At 35.0% G+C, this 20,888-nt stretch overlaps 2 protein-coding genes across 2 annotated transcripts; one reads left to right on the plus strand and one right to left on the minus strand.

Moving 5' to 3' along the window:
* Window positions 1-574: 574 nt before the first annotated feature.
* On the minus strand, window positions 575-3,898 carry CBG00687 (the record flags this gene model as incomplete). Its single annotated transcript, XM_002630217.1, has 3 exons — window positions 575-1,382; window positions 2,834-2,987; window positions 3,667-3,898. 3 exons carry the CDS (start codon window positions 3,896-3,898, stop codon window positions 575-577), a joined length of 1,194 nt encoding a protein of 397 aa, XP_002630263.1.
* Window positions 3,899-12,047: 8,149 nt separating this feature from the next.
* Cbr-shw-1 lies at window positions 12,048-20,569 on the plus strand (the record flags this gene model as incomplete). The annotated part of the gene is made up of 16 exons (XM_002630216.1): window positions 12,048-12,246; window positions 12,291-12,370; window positions 12,471-12,578; window positions 13,244-13,363; window positions 13,659-13,752; window positions 14,231-14,373; window positions 14,422-14,548; window positions 14,598-14,701; window positions 14,748-14,887; window positions 15,392-15,593; window positions 16,592-16,709; window positions 16,737-16,797; window positions 18,563-18,977; window positions 19,085-19,212; window positions 19,832-19,968; window positions 20,418-20,569. 16 exons carry the CDS (start codon window positions 12,048-12,050, stop codon window positions 20,567-20,569), a joined length of 2,328 nt encoding a protein of 775 aa, XP_002630262.1.
* Between the last annotated feature and the right edge of the window lie 319 nt (window positions 20,570-20,888).

The following is a 20,888-nucleotide window of genomic DNA, read 5'->3' on the forward strand; positions in this document are numbered from 1 at the left end:
CAACAACTTGTGCAGAATTTTTAGATTAGGCTGATTTGGTTCTATAAAATTGAAACATTTCGAAATTCTAGATTGCTGAGATTTCGAATGTTAGGTTTCTGGTGTTCCGTGATTTCGTATTTTGTAAAGCTAAAAATGAAAACCACCGTAACTTGGTCAATTTTGCTCCAAATTTAATCAAACTTGCAGTTTACCGTTTGCGAACCGTTTTCAGTAAATAGCAGTACATTATTCGGGTTGATCCGTATCCTGTCCGTTCGCGAGCTCCGTATCCGATCCGATTGTGAATCATGACCAAACGGATCCGTTTGCGAACTCAATAAAACATGCGAATCACCTGTGAACATGACTAGGTTTGACCCATTTTGAAGCAGTTTTTAGGATCACCGTAGTATATACTAATCTTTAACCAAACTTGGTGATTATACTAATTTTGAATGATTATACTAATTTTGAATGATTATACTAATTTTGAATGATTATACTAATTTTGAAGCTTGAAACTTGATTTTCACTTTTAAAAAAACTTTGAAAACTCCATGCGCTTCGAAATCTGAAAAAAGTACAAAATTTTCTAATCTAATGAAACCGTGAGATTCTGAGATTCTGAGTTTCTGAGATTCTGAGTTTCTGAGATTCTGAGATTCTGAGATTTTGGGATTTTGAGATTCTGAGATTCTGAGATTCTGAGATTCTGAGACTCTGAGATTCTGAGATTTTGAGATTCTGAGATTCTGAGATTCTGAGACTCTGAGATTCTGAGATTTTGAGATTCTGAGATTCTGAGATTCTGAGACTCTGAGATTCTGAGATTCTGAGATTTTGAGATTCTGAGATTCTGAGATACTGAAATTCTGAGATTCTGAGATTCTGAGATTCTGAGATTCTGAGATTCTGAGATTCTGAGATTCTGAGATTCTGAGATTCTGAGATTTTGAGATTCTGAGATTCTGAGATTCTGAGACTCTGAGATTCTGAGATTCTGAGATTCTGAGATTCTGAGATTCTGAGACTCTGAAATTCTGAGATTCTGAGATTCTGAGATTCTGAGATTCTGAGATTCTGAGATTCTGAGATTCTGAGATTTTGAGATTCTGAGATTCTGAGATTCTGAGATTCTGAGATTCTGAGATTCTGAGATTCTGAGCTTCTGAGCTTCTGAGATTCTGAGATTCTGAGATTCTGAGATTCTGAGATTCTGAGTTTCTGAGCTTCTGAGATTCTGAGATTCTGAGATTCCGAGATTCTGAGATTCTGAGATTCTGAGATTCTGAGATTCTGAGATTCTGAGATTCTGAGATTCTGAGATTCTGAGATTCTGAGATTCTGAGATTCTGAGATTCTGAGATTCTGAGATTCTGAGATTCTGAGATTCTGAGATTCTGAAATTCTAAGATTCTGAAATCTCCGAATTTCTGAATTTCCAAATTTCTGAATTCCTCAAATCCAATGAATCCGTGAGATTCTGAAATTTTGAGATTCTTAGATTCTGAAATTCTGAGATCCTGAAACTCTGAGATTATGAGATCTCGAAATTAAGAAACTTTGATATTCTGAACGTCTAAAATTTCAAAGTTCAAAATTTCAAAATTTTCAAGATCGTGAGTTTATTTTTAGATGTTCTGAATTTTTTTCTTATTTCTACGATTTGAACACTGTTTTTCTTCATTTTTTGAAAAGAAATTTTTAAATGAATTCCGAATTCTGGAATTCCAGAATTTCGAGAACACAAATTTCACATTCTCTTCATATTTCATGTATCTTTGCTCTATGGACTAGTCCATAATCTTTCCAAATTTCCCGTCTTTATACATCACGCTCAATTTCATCTCTCATAAAAGATCACTGTAGATTTATATGTTTTTCTATGGCTCATCTTTGGTTTCCCTGGGTAACCCATAAAGCCAACATAGAAAAACATATTTTTTTGACTACACCAATTTTCTACTCTCGTTTTTCCCTATATAAGATCCAAATATGTTATTTCCTTCTGGTTTTTTGGGGTCGTTATGAAAAAAAAAAATAATACTCTTTATTCTTCTTCCATTTTTTGTTCTCTTTCTTTTGAGATGTCATTCAAAGTTGCAGTTGTTCTAGAAAAAGAAAATACTATGGCCGGGGATATTCATCCGAAAAAGGTGCTTCTGAAAACAAAGGTAAGTGAAAATTTTAATTTGAAAGTGGATTGAAAAAAAAATGCTGGAAAAAATCATTTTGGAAAAAACAAATGCAGGTGTTCCTTTGTTTTTTTTTGTGTGATTAAAAATACGATTTTTGATATTTTTCTAAAGGTTCTCGTTTTCACTTCTTCTCAATTTACTGGAAATTCTGATATTCTGAATGTTTGAAATTAACAAGTTTGAGGTTTTGGGATTCTGAGATTCTGTGATTCTGAGATTCTGAGATTCTGAGATTCTAAGATTCTGAGATTCTGAGATTCTGAGATTCTGAGATTCTGAGATTCTGAGATTCTGAGATTCTGAGACTCTGAGATTCTGAGATTCTGAGATTCTAAGATTCTAAGATTCTGAGATTCTGAGATTCTGAGATTCTGAGATTCTGAGATTCTGAGATTATGAGATTCTGATATTCCGAGAATTCGAGGTTCTGAAGTTCTGAGAATCTGAAATTTTGGGGTTCCAGAAAATCTGGATAGTTCAAAATTTCCGGAAGATGCTGAAAATTCAAAAAATTCAAAAAGAAATCCAAAAATCAGAAATTCAATAAAAAATTTAAAAAATCGAAAAATTCATGAGTTTGAAAATTTCAGAATTCCAAAACTTCAGAGGAAAATTTGTAAGAATCTGAGCCTCGCATGTTCGAGAATTCTTACTCCTGAGATTCTGAGATTCTGAAATTCTGAGATTCTGAGATTCTGAGATTCTGAGATTCTGAGATTATGAGATTCTGAGATTCTGAGATTCTGAGATTCTGAGATTCTGAGATTCTGAGATTCTGAGATTCTGAGATTCTGAGATTCTGAGATTCTGAGATTCTAAGATTTTGAAGTTAGAAGAGTCTGAGATTCTAAGATTTTGAAGTTAGAAGAGTCTGAGATTCTAAGATTCTAAGATTCTGAGATTCTAAGATTCTGAGATTTTGAGATTCTGAAATTTTGACATTCAGAAGTTTTGAGATTCTGGGATTCTGAGATTCTGAAATTTTGAGATTTTGAAAATTTGAGATTCAGAAGTTTTGAGATTCTGGGATTTTGAGATTCTTTCCAGGCATTACAGGGAATGAGAAACTTAGAAAAAAAAAAGAAAAACCCAGAAAAACCCAGAAACTTTTGTAATTTTCGAAAATTCCAAATATCAGAATTTCAAAAAATACCAAGAATCTGAAAAGTTCAGAATTTCCAAAACTTCAAAAAAGAGATTGTACCAATATCAAAAAATCTTGAATTTTCAAACGTTGAATAATTGAAAACCTTCTCTCTTGGGTTGTCTAATACCTGGCTTCATGACTTCCTAAACTTCTGGACTTTTTTATTCTGGGTTTCTATCTGGAAAATTACTTTGTCCTTCTGTGTGTCTGTATATCTTGTTCCATGGACTCTGATCTTTTCATCCTTTTTTTTCATTTTTCTCTTTCAAACTCCTCTCCCCTAAAACCAGAATAAATCTGAATGATAGGAGAAGACCAAACAAAAAACTCGAAACTTACCAAAGTTCTTCTTCTTCTCCTTCTTCTTGCTATCCGATACATGACATGTTCTTGTGTCACTGAGAGATGCTCTCCTTCTTCTGAAACATGATATCCTATCCATCCCCATTTTCCTCCAAACTGCACTTTCTTTATCTGTAACTGAAGCTTCCTTCTTCTCCTTCTTATTCTTATTCTCCCCATATTTCTTCTTCTCCTTCTCCTTATTCCAATCCCATCGGAAGGATCCCATTAGACGACGTCTTCCATGTCATAAAAGTAGATTCAGAATCCGAACACACACCAAAATCTCTTTGAAATTTCCCCCATTTTTGGGTGGTGTTAATGGGGAAAAGGAAAAAAGGGAAATTTCAAAAAAAAAATTTCGATTCCAATCCTCCTTGCTTTGTCTCTTTTTTGTCCGAAAGACAAACGACAGGAATTAGTATTTTTGCTCTTTTTGCTCTCTTCCAAAAAAAAAGAAGAGCCCTAGGAGTGCCCTCTTTTTGGAAAACGAAACAAGGAGAATAGCTCCTGGAGCTCCTCCACCAGACGAGGGACCGCGCTCCTATCATTCTAAACTGGTTCATTTTCTGGTTCTGGTGCTTCTGCCTTCTCCGTATTCCTATTCTATCTGTGTGCCGAAAAAATGCGCGCTTCGATTTATCGGAGGGCTCGGGAGAATTCGAATGAGACGTCATTGGTGAGTATTTTTGAAAAATTCCAGATTCCTAAATTTAAAGGAAAGCCGAAGAAAATTTAAGATTCCGAGTAAACAAGTAAAATTCCCATGACTTTCAAACTAATATTTTCAGCTGATGATCATGAAGATTATTCAAAAATTAATAAAAATGAACCAGAGTTTTGGAAAAATTCATAAATTTTACAAATTTTCCAGATTTCAACAGAATTCAAGAAATTCCTAGTTTTCAAAGTTATTTAAAAATTTTGAAAATCGAAAAATTGTACCGGAAAACTTGGAAAATGAAACCGATTACAGAAATTTTACGATTGTAGAATCCTGCTTATTTATTATTATCCTGAAATTAGCTGTACAATAGCCAGCTGGAAATTTAAGCCATAAAATCCAGAGGTGTTCCGAAAAATCACCTGTAAGATTTCCTTTTTATTTATCATAGTATTTTTTTTCGATTCCCAAAAACCTTTTTCATGAAACACTATATTCTTGAAGTGGTAATTTTCCAATAACTCTCACTTTCTGAAATGTAAACTTTTTGAATTAATAGAAGCCAAAATCCCATATTCTGAACATACCGTATATCCTCTAACAAAAAACATGGAACAGAAGGTCACCCATACAGTCAACTTTGAGCTCAATTATCTCGGTTCCTGTAAAAGATATCAAAATTTTGCATACTGATAAAATATCGGGGATATTATGGTAAATTTTTTATCAGTTGGCATATTTGTGATATCTTTCACGGAAATCGAAATAATGTACCTCAAAGTTGACGGTTGGGGAGCATTCTGTTAGTTTTTCCGGTAATTAGAGACTCAATCTGGGTCAATTCATTCTAAAAATCTTTTTGGCTATTTGCTAATTAAAACATTGAATTGACAGATATGGACTGATTCCTCTCCAGACATGTACGATTTTTCAAACAATCTAATTGAAAAATGTTCCAAACAGAGAACCGACCAATAAACACACATTAACCATCTGCCTTTTCCCTATGCTCCTTTTCGAAAAATTCTAATTTCAATGTTTTGCTCCTTTCTCAATTTAGGAACACTTCTGTGGGGAAAATGAACCCCTATCTCTCCCATGAGTTTCCCGAACAAAAACGAAATCTGACTCTTTCGTTGTTCAGCATTACTCATTTCTTTCCTATCTCTCTCTCTCTCTCTCTCTCCCCCTCTCTCTCTCAAAAACCTCTGATTCCTCCAGAATTTATACATTTCTTTTCTCATTTCTCTACCTGAGATTAAAAACCATTAGGAAACATATTGAATTCACAATGGGAGGCGAAATCTCTAATGTGGAGGAGACTCCTCCACATTTCGTCTTTTCTCCAAATTGCTCATTCTTAACTGAAATTTGATATTTGAAAAAAAGAGGCTTCAGATGGAGAAAAGGTCTCCTTCTGAAATGACCCTTTGTCTTTACTTTGACTCCTTTTTTGGTGGGAGAAGGAAAAATGTCTTCGAAAAGTTTTTACCTGTTTAATTAGCCACGTCCATTTTGGGAGAATATGAAGACTAATTTAATTATATTTTATTCAGATATTCAGAGGTTTTGCAGTTTTGAGATTCTGAGGTTCTGAGATTCTCAGATTCTGACATTCTGAGATTATGAGATTCTGAACTTCAGAGGTTCCGAAATTTTGAGATTCTGAGATTCTGAAATTCTAAGATTCTAAGATTCTGAGATTTTTAGATTTGGAGATTATGAAATTCGGAGATTGGGAGATTCTGAGATTCTGATATTCTGAGATTTGGACATTCTAAAATTCTGAAAGCCGGAGATTCAGAAATTTTGAAAGTTTTGACATTTTGGAATTCTGAGATTCTGAAATTCTGGGAATCTGATTTCCAATGTCTAAAGTTCTGATATCCTGAAGTTCTGAGATTCTGAAATTCTGAGATCCTTGGATTCTGGGATTCTGAGATTCTGACATTCCGGAATTCACGAGTTCAGAAATCCAGGGACATTGAGATTTTGAGAGTTGGAGTTTCTGAGATTCTGAATTTTTGAAATTCTGAAAATTGGAGATTCTGAGATTCCGGAAAGACCAACAATTCTCCTCAAATCAGTTACCGTAATTTTTGAGAAATCCGCAATCTATTTTTTGAACTCAGAATGTTATGCTCCTAAAAGTTCTAAAATCACGATTCTGAATTTCTGAGATGTATTTGCAAGATTCAGAATTACTAATTCACCAAAATACCAAGATTCCAAGAAAATTCTAAAACATCAAAATATCGAGAACTCCACGATTCCAGACACCTACGATGTTCCATGTCCTTTATCAAAATCCCCCAATTCCTTATCATTTTTCCCTAAACTCCACTCAATTTTTCACTCCAGTCCACCTATCATCCTGATCATCAACTCATTTCTCACGCTGTTGATGATATTTTTGTTTCTGCGGCTTGGGAGACCGACACACTTCTTCTGTCAATTCTCAAATGTGTAATGCTGTCAAAATACCTTTTCATCTCCAACTCCTCTCATTTTCTCACCTAGTTTTTCATCGTTCCATTTGCCACATCAAAAGTCATTTTGGTGTGGTTTTTTTTTACTTTAAAGCGTTTTACTTTAAGTTCCTCATTAGCATTTTATGTAGATAAGAACCTCGTGAGCCCAAAATGATTTATGGATTTATGAGAATGAGGACGCGACCTACTTTTAGTCTTCGACATCAAGTCATGGATTTCTTAAAAGGAATTTAAAAAAATTTTCAACATATTTTTTCCCAGGAGAAGTTGAACCCACAAGGAGCATATCACATCGCTGCTACCGGCTGAGCTACGCGGGCGCAAAACCAATGGCCTACATAACCTCGGCGCGATTTTGTTCCCCAAACTGCCCCCCCCCCCAATTTTTTGCTGTCTCACCATCCTTAATGGTCTATTTTTCAACTATTATGTTCAAACTTTCAAAATATGAAAAGGGCAAATGCATAGGACACTAACCCAATTTTGTTTTTGGACCTAGAAAATCGGATTATTGGACAGCTGCCGTTTCAGTGGTTAGGTTAGAGAAAGAAAAACTTTTATTAAATTTTATTTGATTTGCTGACACAGGACTTATTTATTTCTTTTGATGTTTTGGTTAATATTTGCAAAAAACGTATTTGATTCGTTTCTAAAGTTTCTAAAAATTCATATTTTTTCAATTTTTCGAATTTCTGGATTTTCAAAATTTAAGATTTTCTGAGTTTTGAGTTTCATGAATTCGAAACTTCCGAGTTCCTGGAACTTTTTTATAATTTTCGATTTTTTAAGAAAAAAATTTCACGAAAGACGGAAGACGGAATTCCGCTCAACACTGTCCAAAACTAAAAAAATCTGAAAATTCCGACCCATGGAAGTTTCAAATCATTTTTCAGAACCTTGATGTCTATCGACTTTCAAATTTAAATTAAAAATTCGCATCTCCTTGCTTTGTGGAGCAATTTAATTGAAACATGTTCAGTTTTATCAGAATGATTTGTTTTCTCGAGAATTCCCGAGATTCTGATCTTCTGAATCTTTTTTCAAAAATTCCCATTCCTAAAACACATCCCATTCTCTTCCCTCCCGTCAGTTTTTTTTTGTTTTATGATAGCTTTACGATGTGCTTCCTCACTTATTTCCAAAGTGTTTGAGCATCATCATCATCCAAGAGCACAAGAAACTCTGACACATAAATATTTCTATATGCCCTAACTCTGAAAATTGCTTTCCCGTTCTTTCTACTCTTCTTTTTCTTCTTTTTCCTGGATAGAGTGACTGCTCTTCTGAGCTCTTCTTCTGTGTGACCCTTGTCTCTTAAAAAAATTGAATCAGGAGGCAGAAAAAAAAAGATCCCATCCATTTTTTTTCATATCTCGATTCGGAATCTCTCCCTTACCCACTACTATAATTTATTTCCCAAGCCACGCCCCTTTTTTATTTTTCAGCTGTAATGCTCTTGGAACCATTTGAAGCCATTCACTTAATCAAAAACTTATAGCTGAGGAGTGAGAGAGATGAACAAAAGGATGAGAAAAAAATGAAATAAAATAAACGACTTGAACAAAAAAACGGGAAAAAGTTTAGCTCATTTTGTGCATCCTTCTCTTGCTTTTCTGCTCCTCCCTTGTCTAGTAAAAGAAGAAGAAAAGACCCTAGGAGCTCATCAACTAGTGGGAGGGGGGGACAAACTTGCCGTTGACTTCAGAAGACGTTTTAGAAGACGTTACCTAATAGAAATGAGAAGACGTGACGTCTTCTTCTTCCTCTTCATTCTAACTCTTCATGTTTTTCAAATCATTCTGTTTCCCCCCTTCTCCTAAACCCGGATTACTTTATGCAACATCATTACTCTGGTACCCCCTTTCTTTTTCTGGCTTCTGGCCTTCTGGCATATGTCCACTACTTTTTTTTTTGAAAAGTTTAAGCAATCCAGAATCATTTGTCTTCTTCCCTGTTGTTTCTAAGCTTCTAGCTGTCCGGAAAGTTCTTTCCATGGGATGCTCCTTTTTGAATTTCTCTCTCCCTTCTTCCCTAACCTTGCACGCATACTAAATCACCCGGAAATGTTCTCGCGGTACCGGAATTTCATAGAGTTTTTGATCTTGTTATAGGAGGTCCCCACTTCCAAAATTTCCATTCATAGGGTTTTAAGAATAAAGCCGAATGTTGAGTTTATGAAAATAGTCCATTTTAATTTTAACTTTAAAAAAGCTTGAAGTTTTAAAATTTGGATCCTTTTTGAATTCTGCACTTTCAATTTTTGGATTTTTGAAAGCTTAAATGTTTTGCTAGAAACCAGATAGTATTCAGAATTTCTAAATTCTGCAATCCAAATTTTTAAATTCTGGAATTTTGTTTTTTGTATTTATAAAATCTCAGATTTTCAGCTAGAGTTTTAGATAGTTGAGTCTAAAACTCCAAACCAAAAAAATGCTATATTTTGACATTTTACACGAAAAAGCTGAAATTTTTAATTCAAGAATTTCTGTGTTTAAGAACTTGAGAATTTTGGATTTCAGGATTTCCAGTTTTTCGATACTATTTTTTGAACCCCTGAATTTTTGAATTTCAGAAATTAAGAAATTAAGAAATTTCAGGATTTTTGAATTTCCGAATTTTTTAATTTCCGGGGTTTTTTGAATTTTTGTATTTTTGAATTTCTGAAACTCAGGAATTTTGAGATTAAGAAATTCTAAAATTCTAACAAAATGAAAGATTATGAGATTCTGAGATTTTGACGTTCTGGGATTCTGAGATTTGGAGTTTCTAAGATTCCGAAATTCTAAAATTCAAAGACTCTGTGATTCAGATTTTTGAGTTTTCAATTTTCGAATTTCAAAATTTCTGCACTTCCGGCTTTCTGATTTTCTAAAATTCAGAATTTCTGAAATTCTGAGTTTCTGAATTGACGAGTTTTTAAATTCCTGAATTTTTTCAAAATTTCAGATCTTCTGAATTTCTTAATTTTCGAGTTTCTGAATATCTTAGTTTCGGAATTTTAAACTTCAGAGAATGTATAAAGTTTTGAGATCGATAATTCAAAACTTTCATGTTCCTGGCTTCATTTTTTTTCGACTTCTGGAATTCTCAAATTTTCGAATTTCGAATTTTAAACCTTTGGTTTGACTACTCTAAAATTTGAAAAATCAAAACTCACTTCAGAAAGTTTGAAATTCCGAGAATTATTTTTAAGTTATTTTTAATTCTGTTTTTTGAGACATTTACTTTCAAAGCTCCCAATTGCTCATCACTTATCTCAAGCTCCTCAACAAGCTTTTTTGTATTCCTCCTAAAATTTTATCTTGTTTTGTTTTTGCTCATTTGCTCGTTCTTCTCTTCCAGAAATTTCTCCCAAAGGACCCCTATAGATAATCTCTACCAGGAACGGATACAGAATATATAGAGAGTTCTCTGTCTTTTTGTGCTCTTTTTGCTTCAAAACTTTCTCGACCCCATTCATCTCAAAACGTATGCTTATTGGCGACTTCCTGTGCATACATATATCAAAAAATGTCCTCTCTCCTTTTTTCTTTTTCTTGTTTTCTCTAGTTTTGTGTTGTATGGGACCTCCAAAGTTTTAGAGAGGTGGATATTCTGTCACTTACAGATTTTTTTGTCTTGCATTTTGCATTTCCTGGTTTTCGGAATTGTAGATTCTCTAATCTTTGATTAGGAATTCTAGGTACTGAATTGAAAAATTTAAAATTTGAAAGTTCAAATTTCTGAGATTCTGAGATTCTCAAATTTTGAGGTCCAGAGATTTTGAGATTCTGAGATTCTGGGATTCTGAGATTCTGAGATTCTGAAACTTTGAGATTCTGAGATTCTGAAATTTTGAGATTCTGAAATTTTGGGATTCTGGAATTCTGAGATTCTGAGATTCTGAAACTTTGAGATTCTGAGATTCTGAAATTTTGAGATTCTGAAATTTTGGGATTCTGAGGTTCTGAGATTCTGAGATTCTGAGATTTTGAGATTTTGAGATTCTGAGATTCTGAGATTCTGAGATTCTGAGATTCAGAGACTCAGAGACTCAGAAATTCCGTGATTCCGTGATTCTGAGATTCTGAGATTCTGAGGTTCTAAGATTCTAAGATTTTTAGATTCTGAGATTCTGAGGTTCTAAGATTCTAGGATTTTAAGATTCTGAGATTCTGAGATTCTGAGATTCTGAGATTCTGAGATTCTGAGATTCTGAGATTCTGAGATTCTGAGATTCTGAGATTCTGAGATTCTGAGATTCTGAGATTCTGAGATTCTCAGATTCTCAGATTCTGAAATTCTGAGATTCTGAGATTCTGAGATTCTCAGATTCTGAGATTCTCAGATTCTCAGATTCTGAGATGCTGAGATTCTCAGATTCTGAGATTCTGAAATTCTGAGATTCTGAGATTCTGAGATTCTGAGATACTGAGATTCTGAGATTCTGAAACTCTGAGATTCTGAGATTCTAAAATACTGAAACTCTGAAATTCTGAGATTCTGAGATTCTGAGATTCTGAGATTCTGAGATTCTGAGATTCTGAGATTCTGAGATTCTAAAAGTCTGAATTACGAATTTTATGATGTCAAAAAGTTTTCGAATTTCCGAAATTTGAGTGTCTGAGTTTTCGAATTTCTACCAATTCGAAATTTCGATTTTCGGAATCCTCGGCCTCGAAAATCTGACTTCCTTACTATTAGATTATTTGGTTCAAGAATCCCAAACTTCGCATTCTAAAAACCACGAAAATTCTAAAATTTTAAAATTTTTGGATTTTTATTGGATTCTGACCTCTGACACCTTCTTTTTTTCGACTCAGTGAAGTCAGAAAAAGTTCATTTCCGGTTTCACATTTTCCGTTTTTTGTGGGTTAGAAACTTTTTTTTTGAAAACTTCAAAAATCAAATTTTTGGCTTAAAATATTTGGGTCTCAAAAAGCAAGCCTTTTTCTATAAGATACCGACATTAAAGCCTGTAATAGGAGGGCACCTTATTTTTAACTTTGAGCTCAAGTATCTCAATTCCTATCAAATATATCAACAATCTATCAACTAATAAAATATTGGTGATATTATGATAAATATTCTATCAGTTGACAGTGTTTTGAAATCTTTCAGAGGAATCGAGATAACAAAGCTCGAAGTTGATGATTTTCTATTAAACGAATTACGGTATTCATAGGCTATACAACAAATTTCAAATTTTTACTATTCATATCTACTTTTATTTTCAGTCCTGGATGGACACAGAACATCGGGTGATCCTAAATGTGGGCGGCATCCGACACGAAACCTACAGTCACGTCCTAAAAAAGATTCCGGCCACTCGATTATCCAGACTGACTCCCAATACGGCAAATTATGATCCAGTGCTGAATGAATACTTTTTCGACCGACATCCAGGAGTGTTTTCCATGATTATGAACTATTATAGGACTGGTGAGTTGACCTAGAAAATCCTGAAATATGCTTTTCTCTTCCAGGTAAACTTCATTATCCCACAAACGTTTGTGGTCCATTATTCGAAGAGGAACTCGAGTTTTGGGGACTCGACGCTAATCAAGTAAGTCGTCATTTTGTTTTTTGTTATTAAAGGAACAATAATGAGTAATACTTGTTCTGAATGCTGAAAAAACGCTGTAATTTTTGGGATATTATTGCAGGTGGAACCGTGTTGTTGGATGACGTATACACAGCATAGGGATACACAGGAGACGTTGGCAGTAATTGAATCATTGGATTTGGATGGGGATCCACCGTCACAGGAAGAGGTAAGGCATAAATGGAAAGCTGGAAAAAGTTACAACATTGAAAGTCGAGTATTCAGAAAAAAAAAAATATTCTGAAGATTCGAAATCTGAAATTCTGCGTGTCAGATACTCTAAGATTCTGAGGTCCTGAGATTCCAAGTATCTAAGATTTCGAGATTTTAAGATTCCAAAGATTTCGAGAATCTGAAATTTCAAGATTCCGAGATTCTGGGATTCTGAGATTCTAAAATTCAAAAATTTTGAATTGTGGAGACTCCGAGATTCGGAAATTGTGAGTTTCTTAATTTTTTCGTGTTTCAGATTTCCAGTTTTCGGAATTTCAGACTTTCAGAATCCTATGTTTTTACAATATCAGATTTTTTGATTTTGAGATTTCTAATATTCCGAAAATTCGAAAATACTGAATCTTGAATTTCTAGATTTCCAAAATTCAGAGATTCTTAAACTCTGAAAATCTTGATTCTTTTCATGTTTCATATTTTCAAGTTCCCGGAGTTATAGATTTCCAGAATCCTTCTATTTTCAACATTATATTCTTCGATTATTATCAAAAGAATCTCAGAATCTCAGAATATCGGAATCTTAAATTCGTAGATATTGACATTTTTAAACTTTAGAACCTCGGAATTTCAAAATCTCAAAATCTTATAATTGCACATTTCCAGATAGCGAAAAAATTCGGTTGGGAAGACGATTTTCACTCGGGGAGCTTATCACAATGGCAAAGATTAAAACCGCGAGTGTGGAGTCTATTCGATGAGCCATACAGTTCGAAATATGCAAGGGTTAGTTTTTCAAAAACCAAATTTTATGTGCTTCTCCCAAGTCCCAAACAAAATCCCCAAATGTTGCACGCTATGACAAGTACCTATCTCTAATTCTGCATGCTGTTGTGATAAACCTAACACCTAACAATGTCTTAGATTCGTTTTTTTGGTTTGAAAAAAAATACGAAAAGAGATACGAAAAAAGAGAAAACTATTCAATTCCTATTCACTTCTACTCCTGTTTCTTTCCCATTGATTATGGATTTTGGTTTTCCGAAGAACCGGTATCGACACGGTTTTTCCATTCATTCAGGCGATTTCATGCATCTCCGTAGCTTTCATTTTGGTTTCCACGTGCTCGTTCATCCTGAAAACCGATCCATCGTTTCAAATTCCGGATATTGATGGTGAGTTTTTGAAACTGAAAATAATTGGAAAATTCAGGAAAAGAATTCTATAATCTAGAAAAAATTCTGAAGTTCTTTGATTCTTGAATTCTTGGATTCTTGGATTCTTGGATTCTGGGATTCTTGGATTCTTGGATTCTTGGATTCTTGGATTCTTGAATTCTTGGATTCTTGGATTCTTGGATTCTGGGATTCTTGGATTCTTGGATTCTTGGATTCTTGGATTCTTGAATTCTTGGATTCTTGGATTCTTGGATTCTTGGATTCTTGGATTCTTTGATTCTTGGAATTTGAAATATCGAAATTCTTGAAGTTTCCGAATTCCGAAGTTTTCGAATTCTGAAGTTCGTGAGCTCTGAAGATCCGGAATTCTTAAGTTCTTGATATCTGAAGTTCCTGAATTTTGAAGTTCCTGAATTCAGAAGTTTCCTGAATTTTTGAATTCTCAGATTCCGAATAAAAAACTTCAAATTTCCAGTCTTCTACTCCCTGCGAGTTGTGGATGAGAACGGATTCAAAAACTATCACAAAACGATAGGAACTGATAAACCAGTGACCTCACCGCACCCGAATTTTTTTTATGTGGACCTCATCTGCAACATCTGGTTCACTTTTGAATTGGTTCGTTTTCAACAGAGCGCATTTGCTTTGAAGTCTGCTAATTTCCAGTTCATCAGAAGCATCTTCTGTCCGTCGTTCCACAAATTCGTCAGGTCTCCACTAACAATTATTGACGTCGTCTCAACGGGAGCATTCTTCTTTGAATCGCTCTTACATGCCATTCTGATTCAGACTGGTAAATCGTTTCAGAATTCGGGAAATTCTAGAAATTCCGAAATTTTCAGGATCCCTTGTCACTTTGGACTTTCTATCCATGATTTGTGTGCTGAGGCTGTTCAAATTGACGCAACACTTTTCTGGACTCAAAATTCTAATCCAGACATTTAAGGTGAGGAATTGAGAATTATAAAGTTTTGATATTTCTAAGTTTACAGGCATCCGCTCAAGAATTGAGTCTTCTGGTATTCTTTGTGGTTTTAGCTATTGTCATTTTTGCCGCATTGGTTTATTATGCGGAACGGAGTCAATTGAACAAGGACAATCAGTTCACAAGTATCCCTTTAGGGCTCTGGTGGTAAGTCTTTTTGTAAAGCTGGGCTTAAAACAAGCCCTTCAATAGAAGGGCCCTGTGAAGATGCTGAAAATCACAGTGGGTTCTGTGTTTTTGACGTTAAGAGCTACGGAATGAGCATAACCATACTTCTTCATTTTCTTCATTTTTTCGGACCTCCATGTGCCTTTAAAGCCAAAAAAAGTGGGCGGAGCCTAGTCGTGTTTATACTCATTTTGAAGCTCGGAATGTGAAAAACTAAACAAACTGTGCTTCAGCTAAAATTCAGAAAATTGAGAAAGTTGTGATCAAATATGTTCTGAAAACGGCGTACCCTTCGGAAACCGGTAAAATCTGAAAAAATTGGAATTTTCGAAAAATTCTGTGAATGCAAATTTTTCAATCTAGGTCTATTTTACACTCTCTACAGTTTTCAAAATGATTGGAAATTTGTCAACTGAAGTGAGCTTTAGGATCCTGAAAATTCCAAAAGTTGACTGAAACATACAAAAAGAACACAACTTCCAGGTCGTTGGTGACAATCTCAACGGTTGGTTTCGGTGATATGGTGCCCAAAACTTACCTGGGAATGCTCGTCGGATCCCTTTGTGCTTTGATGGGAGTACTCACAATTGCTCTACCGGTTCCAGTAATTGTGTCTAATTTTTCAAATCTGTATTCTCATTCTCAAGCTAGAGGAAAGTTGCCAAAGAAGAGGAGGAGAGTGTTGCAGGTGAGATATTCCTAACTTTTAACTTTGAGTCAATTTATCTAGTTTCTCGTCAAAGATAGAGAAAAGTTGTCCACTGATAAATTGTTCATCATAATATCAGCAAGATTTTGTTAGTTGACTTTAAAAAAATATCTGGCACATGATCCAAGAAAAATTAGCTCAAACTTGGCATTTGGCGGCCCTCCTATACTGGGAATTCTTCCGAATCCAATGTTCTAATAAAAAAACTACAATAATGCCAATATTTAAAGGCACACGAAGTGAAACCAATGCATCTCGGAGTCAAATCTCATCACGGGAAACATCGAAAGAAAAGCTCATCGGCCACTTTCAACCAACCACCCGCGAATTTCAAAAATGCCAATGGCGGACCTCCGAACCACGATAATTCTGCTGCAAAGTTGATGGCTTAATCGAAGGCTACGAAAACTACAAAAACTACAAACTACAAAATTACTTTCTTGCACAAGTTTCTCAACGGGTTCTCATTGGAAATTTACTACTTTCTTTCTTATTTTTCATTTTTTCATTTGCCTACATGCTTCAAATAATTGTGTCCACTTGTCTCAAATCGATAAAGAATTTTGTCCCAAAAATACTGCAAAAAAATTTTCATTTCATGTGTGTCATTTTTAGTTTTTTTTTTCTGGAAACATCTCAGTTGTCCACGTCTTCAATTGCATGCAAACCGGGCTGAAATTATCTGCAAATTTTTCGCTTTGATAATAATCACTAACATTTTGTTTTTGGAAAATCGCTTTTTGAAACTTTGTCTTGGAAAACTAGTAGTGCGTCTCTAGTTCTCCGTTAAGTTGACCGCAAGGCTTCCACTTCGGTCGGTCGAATATTGACGACCGCCGGTTAGCGGTCGGTCAGTCGGTTTAATTTCCTGCCCGAATGGAAGCCTTAATTGTCCGTGTGGAAAACAAAACAGTCCTAACTATGCAAATGCGCTCTACTGACAAACCCAGGATTTTTCCACCTATTTTCCAGGCGTATCTCTCGTCAATATCATCTTTGTGATCATCTCAATTGTGTGCTTCTGTTTGAAAACTCACCCGAACTATCGGATTCCGGATATTGACATCTCGACACATATGGGCAATTTGAGCAGTATTCCGATTGGAAGTGGATTCGGAGTTGGGAATGGACCGAGCAAAATTCAATTGAACACGATATATGTGGGGAAAATGGCGACGAGGTTAGTTGGCCTAACTTTCCCATCATGATTTTTTTAGGCCACCGTAGTTGATGATCCAGAAAGGACCTAACAACACCTGATGTGTTTTCTAGGCCATGGTAGCCTAACTTTCGCAAGCTAATTTTTCCAGGCCACCACGCTAAACGGCCTAAAAACGATTCTGAGATTCTGAGATTCTGGGATTCTGAAATTCTGAGATTCTGGGATTTCCGAGATTCTGAGATTTTTTAACTCTGAAATTCTGAGATTTCAAAATCCCAAGCTTTCAAGGTTTCAATGTTTTGAAAATCTGAGATTTTGAGATTCTGAAGTTCTGAGATTCTTAACTTCTGAGATTCTGAGATTCTGAGATTCTGAAATTCTGAGGTTCTGAAATTCTGAGGTTCTGAAATTCTGAGATTCTGAGATTCTGAGATTCTGAGATCTTGAGATTCTGAGATTCTGAAATTCTGAGATTCTGATTTTCTGAAATTCTGAGATTCTGAGATTTTGAGATTTTGAGATTCTGAGATTCTGAGATTCTGAGATTCTGAGATTCTGAGATTCTGAGATTCTGAGATCTTGAGATTCTGAGATTCTGAAATTCTGAGATTCTGATTTTCTGAAATTCTGAGATTCTGAGATTTTGAGATTTTGAGATTCTGAGATTCTGAGATTCTGAAATTCTGAGGTTCTGAAATTCTGAGATTCTGAGATTCTGAGATTCTGAGATCTTGAGATTCTGAGATTCTGAAATTCTGAGATTCTGATTTTCTGAAATTCTGAGATTCTGAGATTTTGAGATTTTGAGATTCTGAGATTCTGAGATTCTGAGATTCTGAGATTCTGAGATTCTGAGATTCTGAGATTCTGAGATTCTGAGATTCTGAGATTCTGAGATCTTGAGATTCTGAGATTCTGAAATTCTGAGATTCTGATTTTCTGAAATTCTGAGATTCTGAGATTTTGAGATTTTGAGATTCTGAGATTCTGAGATTCAGAGATTCTGAAATTCTGAGGTTCTGAAATTCTGAGATTCTGAGATTCTGAGATTCTGAGATCTTGAGATTCTGAGATTCTGAAATTCTGAGATTCTGATTTTCTGAAATTCTGAGATTCTGAGATTTTGAGATTTTGAGATTCTGAGATTCTGAGATTCTGAGATTCTGAGATTCTGAGATTCTGAGATTCTGAGATTCTGAGATTTTGAGATTCTGAGATTCTGAGATTCTGAGATTCTGTGATTCTAAAATTATAAGATTCTGAGATTCTGAGATTCTGAGATCTTGAGATTCTGAGATTCTGAAATTCTGAGATTCTGATTTTCTGAAATTCTGAGATTCTGAGATTTTGAGATTTTGAGATTCTGAGATTCTGAGATTCTGAGATTCTGAGATTCTGAGATTCTGAGATTCTGAGATTCTGAGATTCTGAGATTCTGAGATTCTGAGATCTTGAGATTCTGAGATTTTGAGATTTTGAGATTCTGAGATTCTGAGATTCAGAGATTCTGAAATTCTGAGGTTCTGAAATTCTGAGATTCTGAGATTCTGAGATTCTGAGATCTTGAGATTCTGAGATTCTGAAATTCTGAGATTCTGATTTTCTGAAATTCTGAGATTCTGAGATTTTGAGATTTTGAGATTCTGAGATTCTGAGATTCTGAGATTCTGAGATTCTGAGATTCTGAGATTCTGAGATTCTGAGATTTTGAGATTCTGAGATTCTGAGATTCTGAGATTCTGTGATTCTAAAATTATAAGATTCAAAATATGAATTTTTCCAGAGCTCACCCCGCATTCTTCTACGTGGAACTCTTTTGTAACATCTGGTTCTCTGCAGAATTTCTCGTCCGAATGGTCTTTTGCCCAAACCTGGGCCGATTCTTGAAAACTCCAGTCAACATTATTGATTTCATCGCTACAGTATCTTTCTACATCGACTGGGCTCTCGATAGAGCCCTATCTGGATCCAATAGAGATTCTGTAGAATTCTTCTCAATCATCCGAATTCTTCGTCTCTTCAAACTAACTCAACATTCCACTGGACTCAAAATCCTGATTCAAACATTTAAAGCCTCAGCTCAAGAGCTATTTCTGCTAGTTTTCTTTGTTCTTTTGGGTATTGTAATATTTGCTGCACTGGTCTATTATGCGGAACGAGTCGAACGCAATGAGAATAACCAGTTTTCATCGATTCCGGTGGGATTGTGGTGGGCCGTGATCACGATTTGTACCATTGGTTTTGGAGATTTGGTGAGTTCTCTTTTCCTATGGAGCGTATTTGCTCACGGAAGGAATGTTTTAAGGTGCCCCAAACGTCTTTAGGACGGGTGGTTGGATCAGTTTGTGCTCTGATGGGAGTGCTCACTATTGCTCTTCCGGTTCCAGTTATAGTTTCCAATTTTGCAATGTTCTACTCTCATGCACAGGCTAGGTGAGTTTGAAAAGTTTGTTAAAGAAACCTGTAATAGAAGGGCCCCCACACTGTCCGGAACTTCATAAATTCTGAATTTCTAAAAATCCCATGTTCTGGAGTAAAATTTCGACTCGAATTGATTCAAAAAAATTCTTCAAATAGAGATTAGGATCGAAATGATTAGGAAAAAAACTGATCAATCTCAATATTGCGAAAAATCATATTAAATAAAAACTTCCGGTGGGAAATTTTCTTTTTAAAAATTCGAAAAACTCGGAATATTCTGAAATTTTGATTTTCGAGAACTTGATAGTTTCCAAGATTCTGGAAATTGAAAACTTTATAGTTCCGAAAATTTCCATCCCGCACTCTTCTTCAATCCCCCGAATCCCCACTACTTTCCAATTTTCTATAAGATCACATTCCCATTTTTTTCCATGTTTTGGATTTGGTGACGAAAAAAATATGTCTAAAAAACCAGACTATAAACACCTTGATTATAACGTAATCACTGATATTAAATCATGTTATGTTCCCCGACAAAATATTTTTCCATTTTGTAACTCCAATTTATTGATCGAGCGAACACACGACACACACTTTGTTCTCCAAAAATCTTCAAAAATTGGAATTCCAGATCGAAACTTCCAAAGAAACGAAGGAGAGTGTTGCAAGCGAATGAAGCAAAAGTTGGAAGGGGTACAGCTGCGGTTATGATCAATGCATTCACGCCGAGAGGTCCTGTTGGAGGTGGAGGATCTAATCCGTCGGATGGTAAGGAAAATAACATCTCAGTTATTTCGGCTCGTTTGAAAGATATAGCAATTTTGTCAACAGATAATTTGTTTATCAGAATATCAGCAATATTTTCCTAGTTAACAAATTTTAGATATCTTTTCAAGGAACCGAGTTAATTGAGATCAAATTTTACAGTTTGAATGGGCTTCTATTAGAGCGAATGGGCCTCCACAGTTTAAGCTCAATTATTTCGGTTCCCATGAGAGTTATCAAAAATTTGTCAACTGATAAAATATTTCGGATGTTATGATAAACGATTTGATAGTTGAAAATCTTTTTAATATCTCTGATAGGAATAATTGCTTTATGTGCACGTATAAGATAAGCCGCTATTAGAGCAAATACGGTAGCCATGAAGTTCCGGTCGTCATACCAAAATTTCCAGTTTTCTAAATTCAAAAACCAACATTTTCCTATCTTTCCAGGCAATCCTCTATCAGCATTCTCCAAGACCCCACTATTGGTTTGTACCCCTGATGGAACTGATAAGCCAAGAAGGTTGAGCCAAAATAAAAATGGAGGAAACGTCCCACCAGTCACCCAGAATAATAATTGCAAAGCCAATAAACTAATTTGATTTTTCATTTTTCCAGATTTCCAAAATCCCTCATGCTCCCCACTTTCCCTGTGAATCAAAATTGCTTTCTGTCTCTGTGCCCTTTCTTTGTATATCGTTTTTCTGAAAACCAAACAAATTTTCATATCCTGTATTTGGATTGATTTTTCTTTTGAAAATTTTTGTTTTTTCATGCTTATAAAGATAATTTATTTATTCAAAAGTTTTGTTGAAAAATATTTCAGAACCACTTTTCTCAAAAAACAAAGCGATCTGTTTATTTTTTTAATTATCAGATTTCTTTTTTTCTCCCAACCCACAGTTTCCTGCTTTTTTTTTC

The sequence above is a fragment of the Caenorhabditis briggsae genome (genome assembly GCF_000004555.2).
Source record: "Caenorhabditis briggsae complete genome, chrII, whole genome shotgun sequence".
Classification (NCBI taxonomy): domain Eukaryota; kingdom Metazoa; phylum Nematoda; class Chromadorea; order Rhabditida; family Rhabditidae; genus Caenorhabditis; species Caenorhabditis briggsae.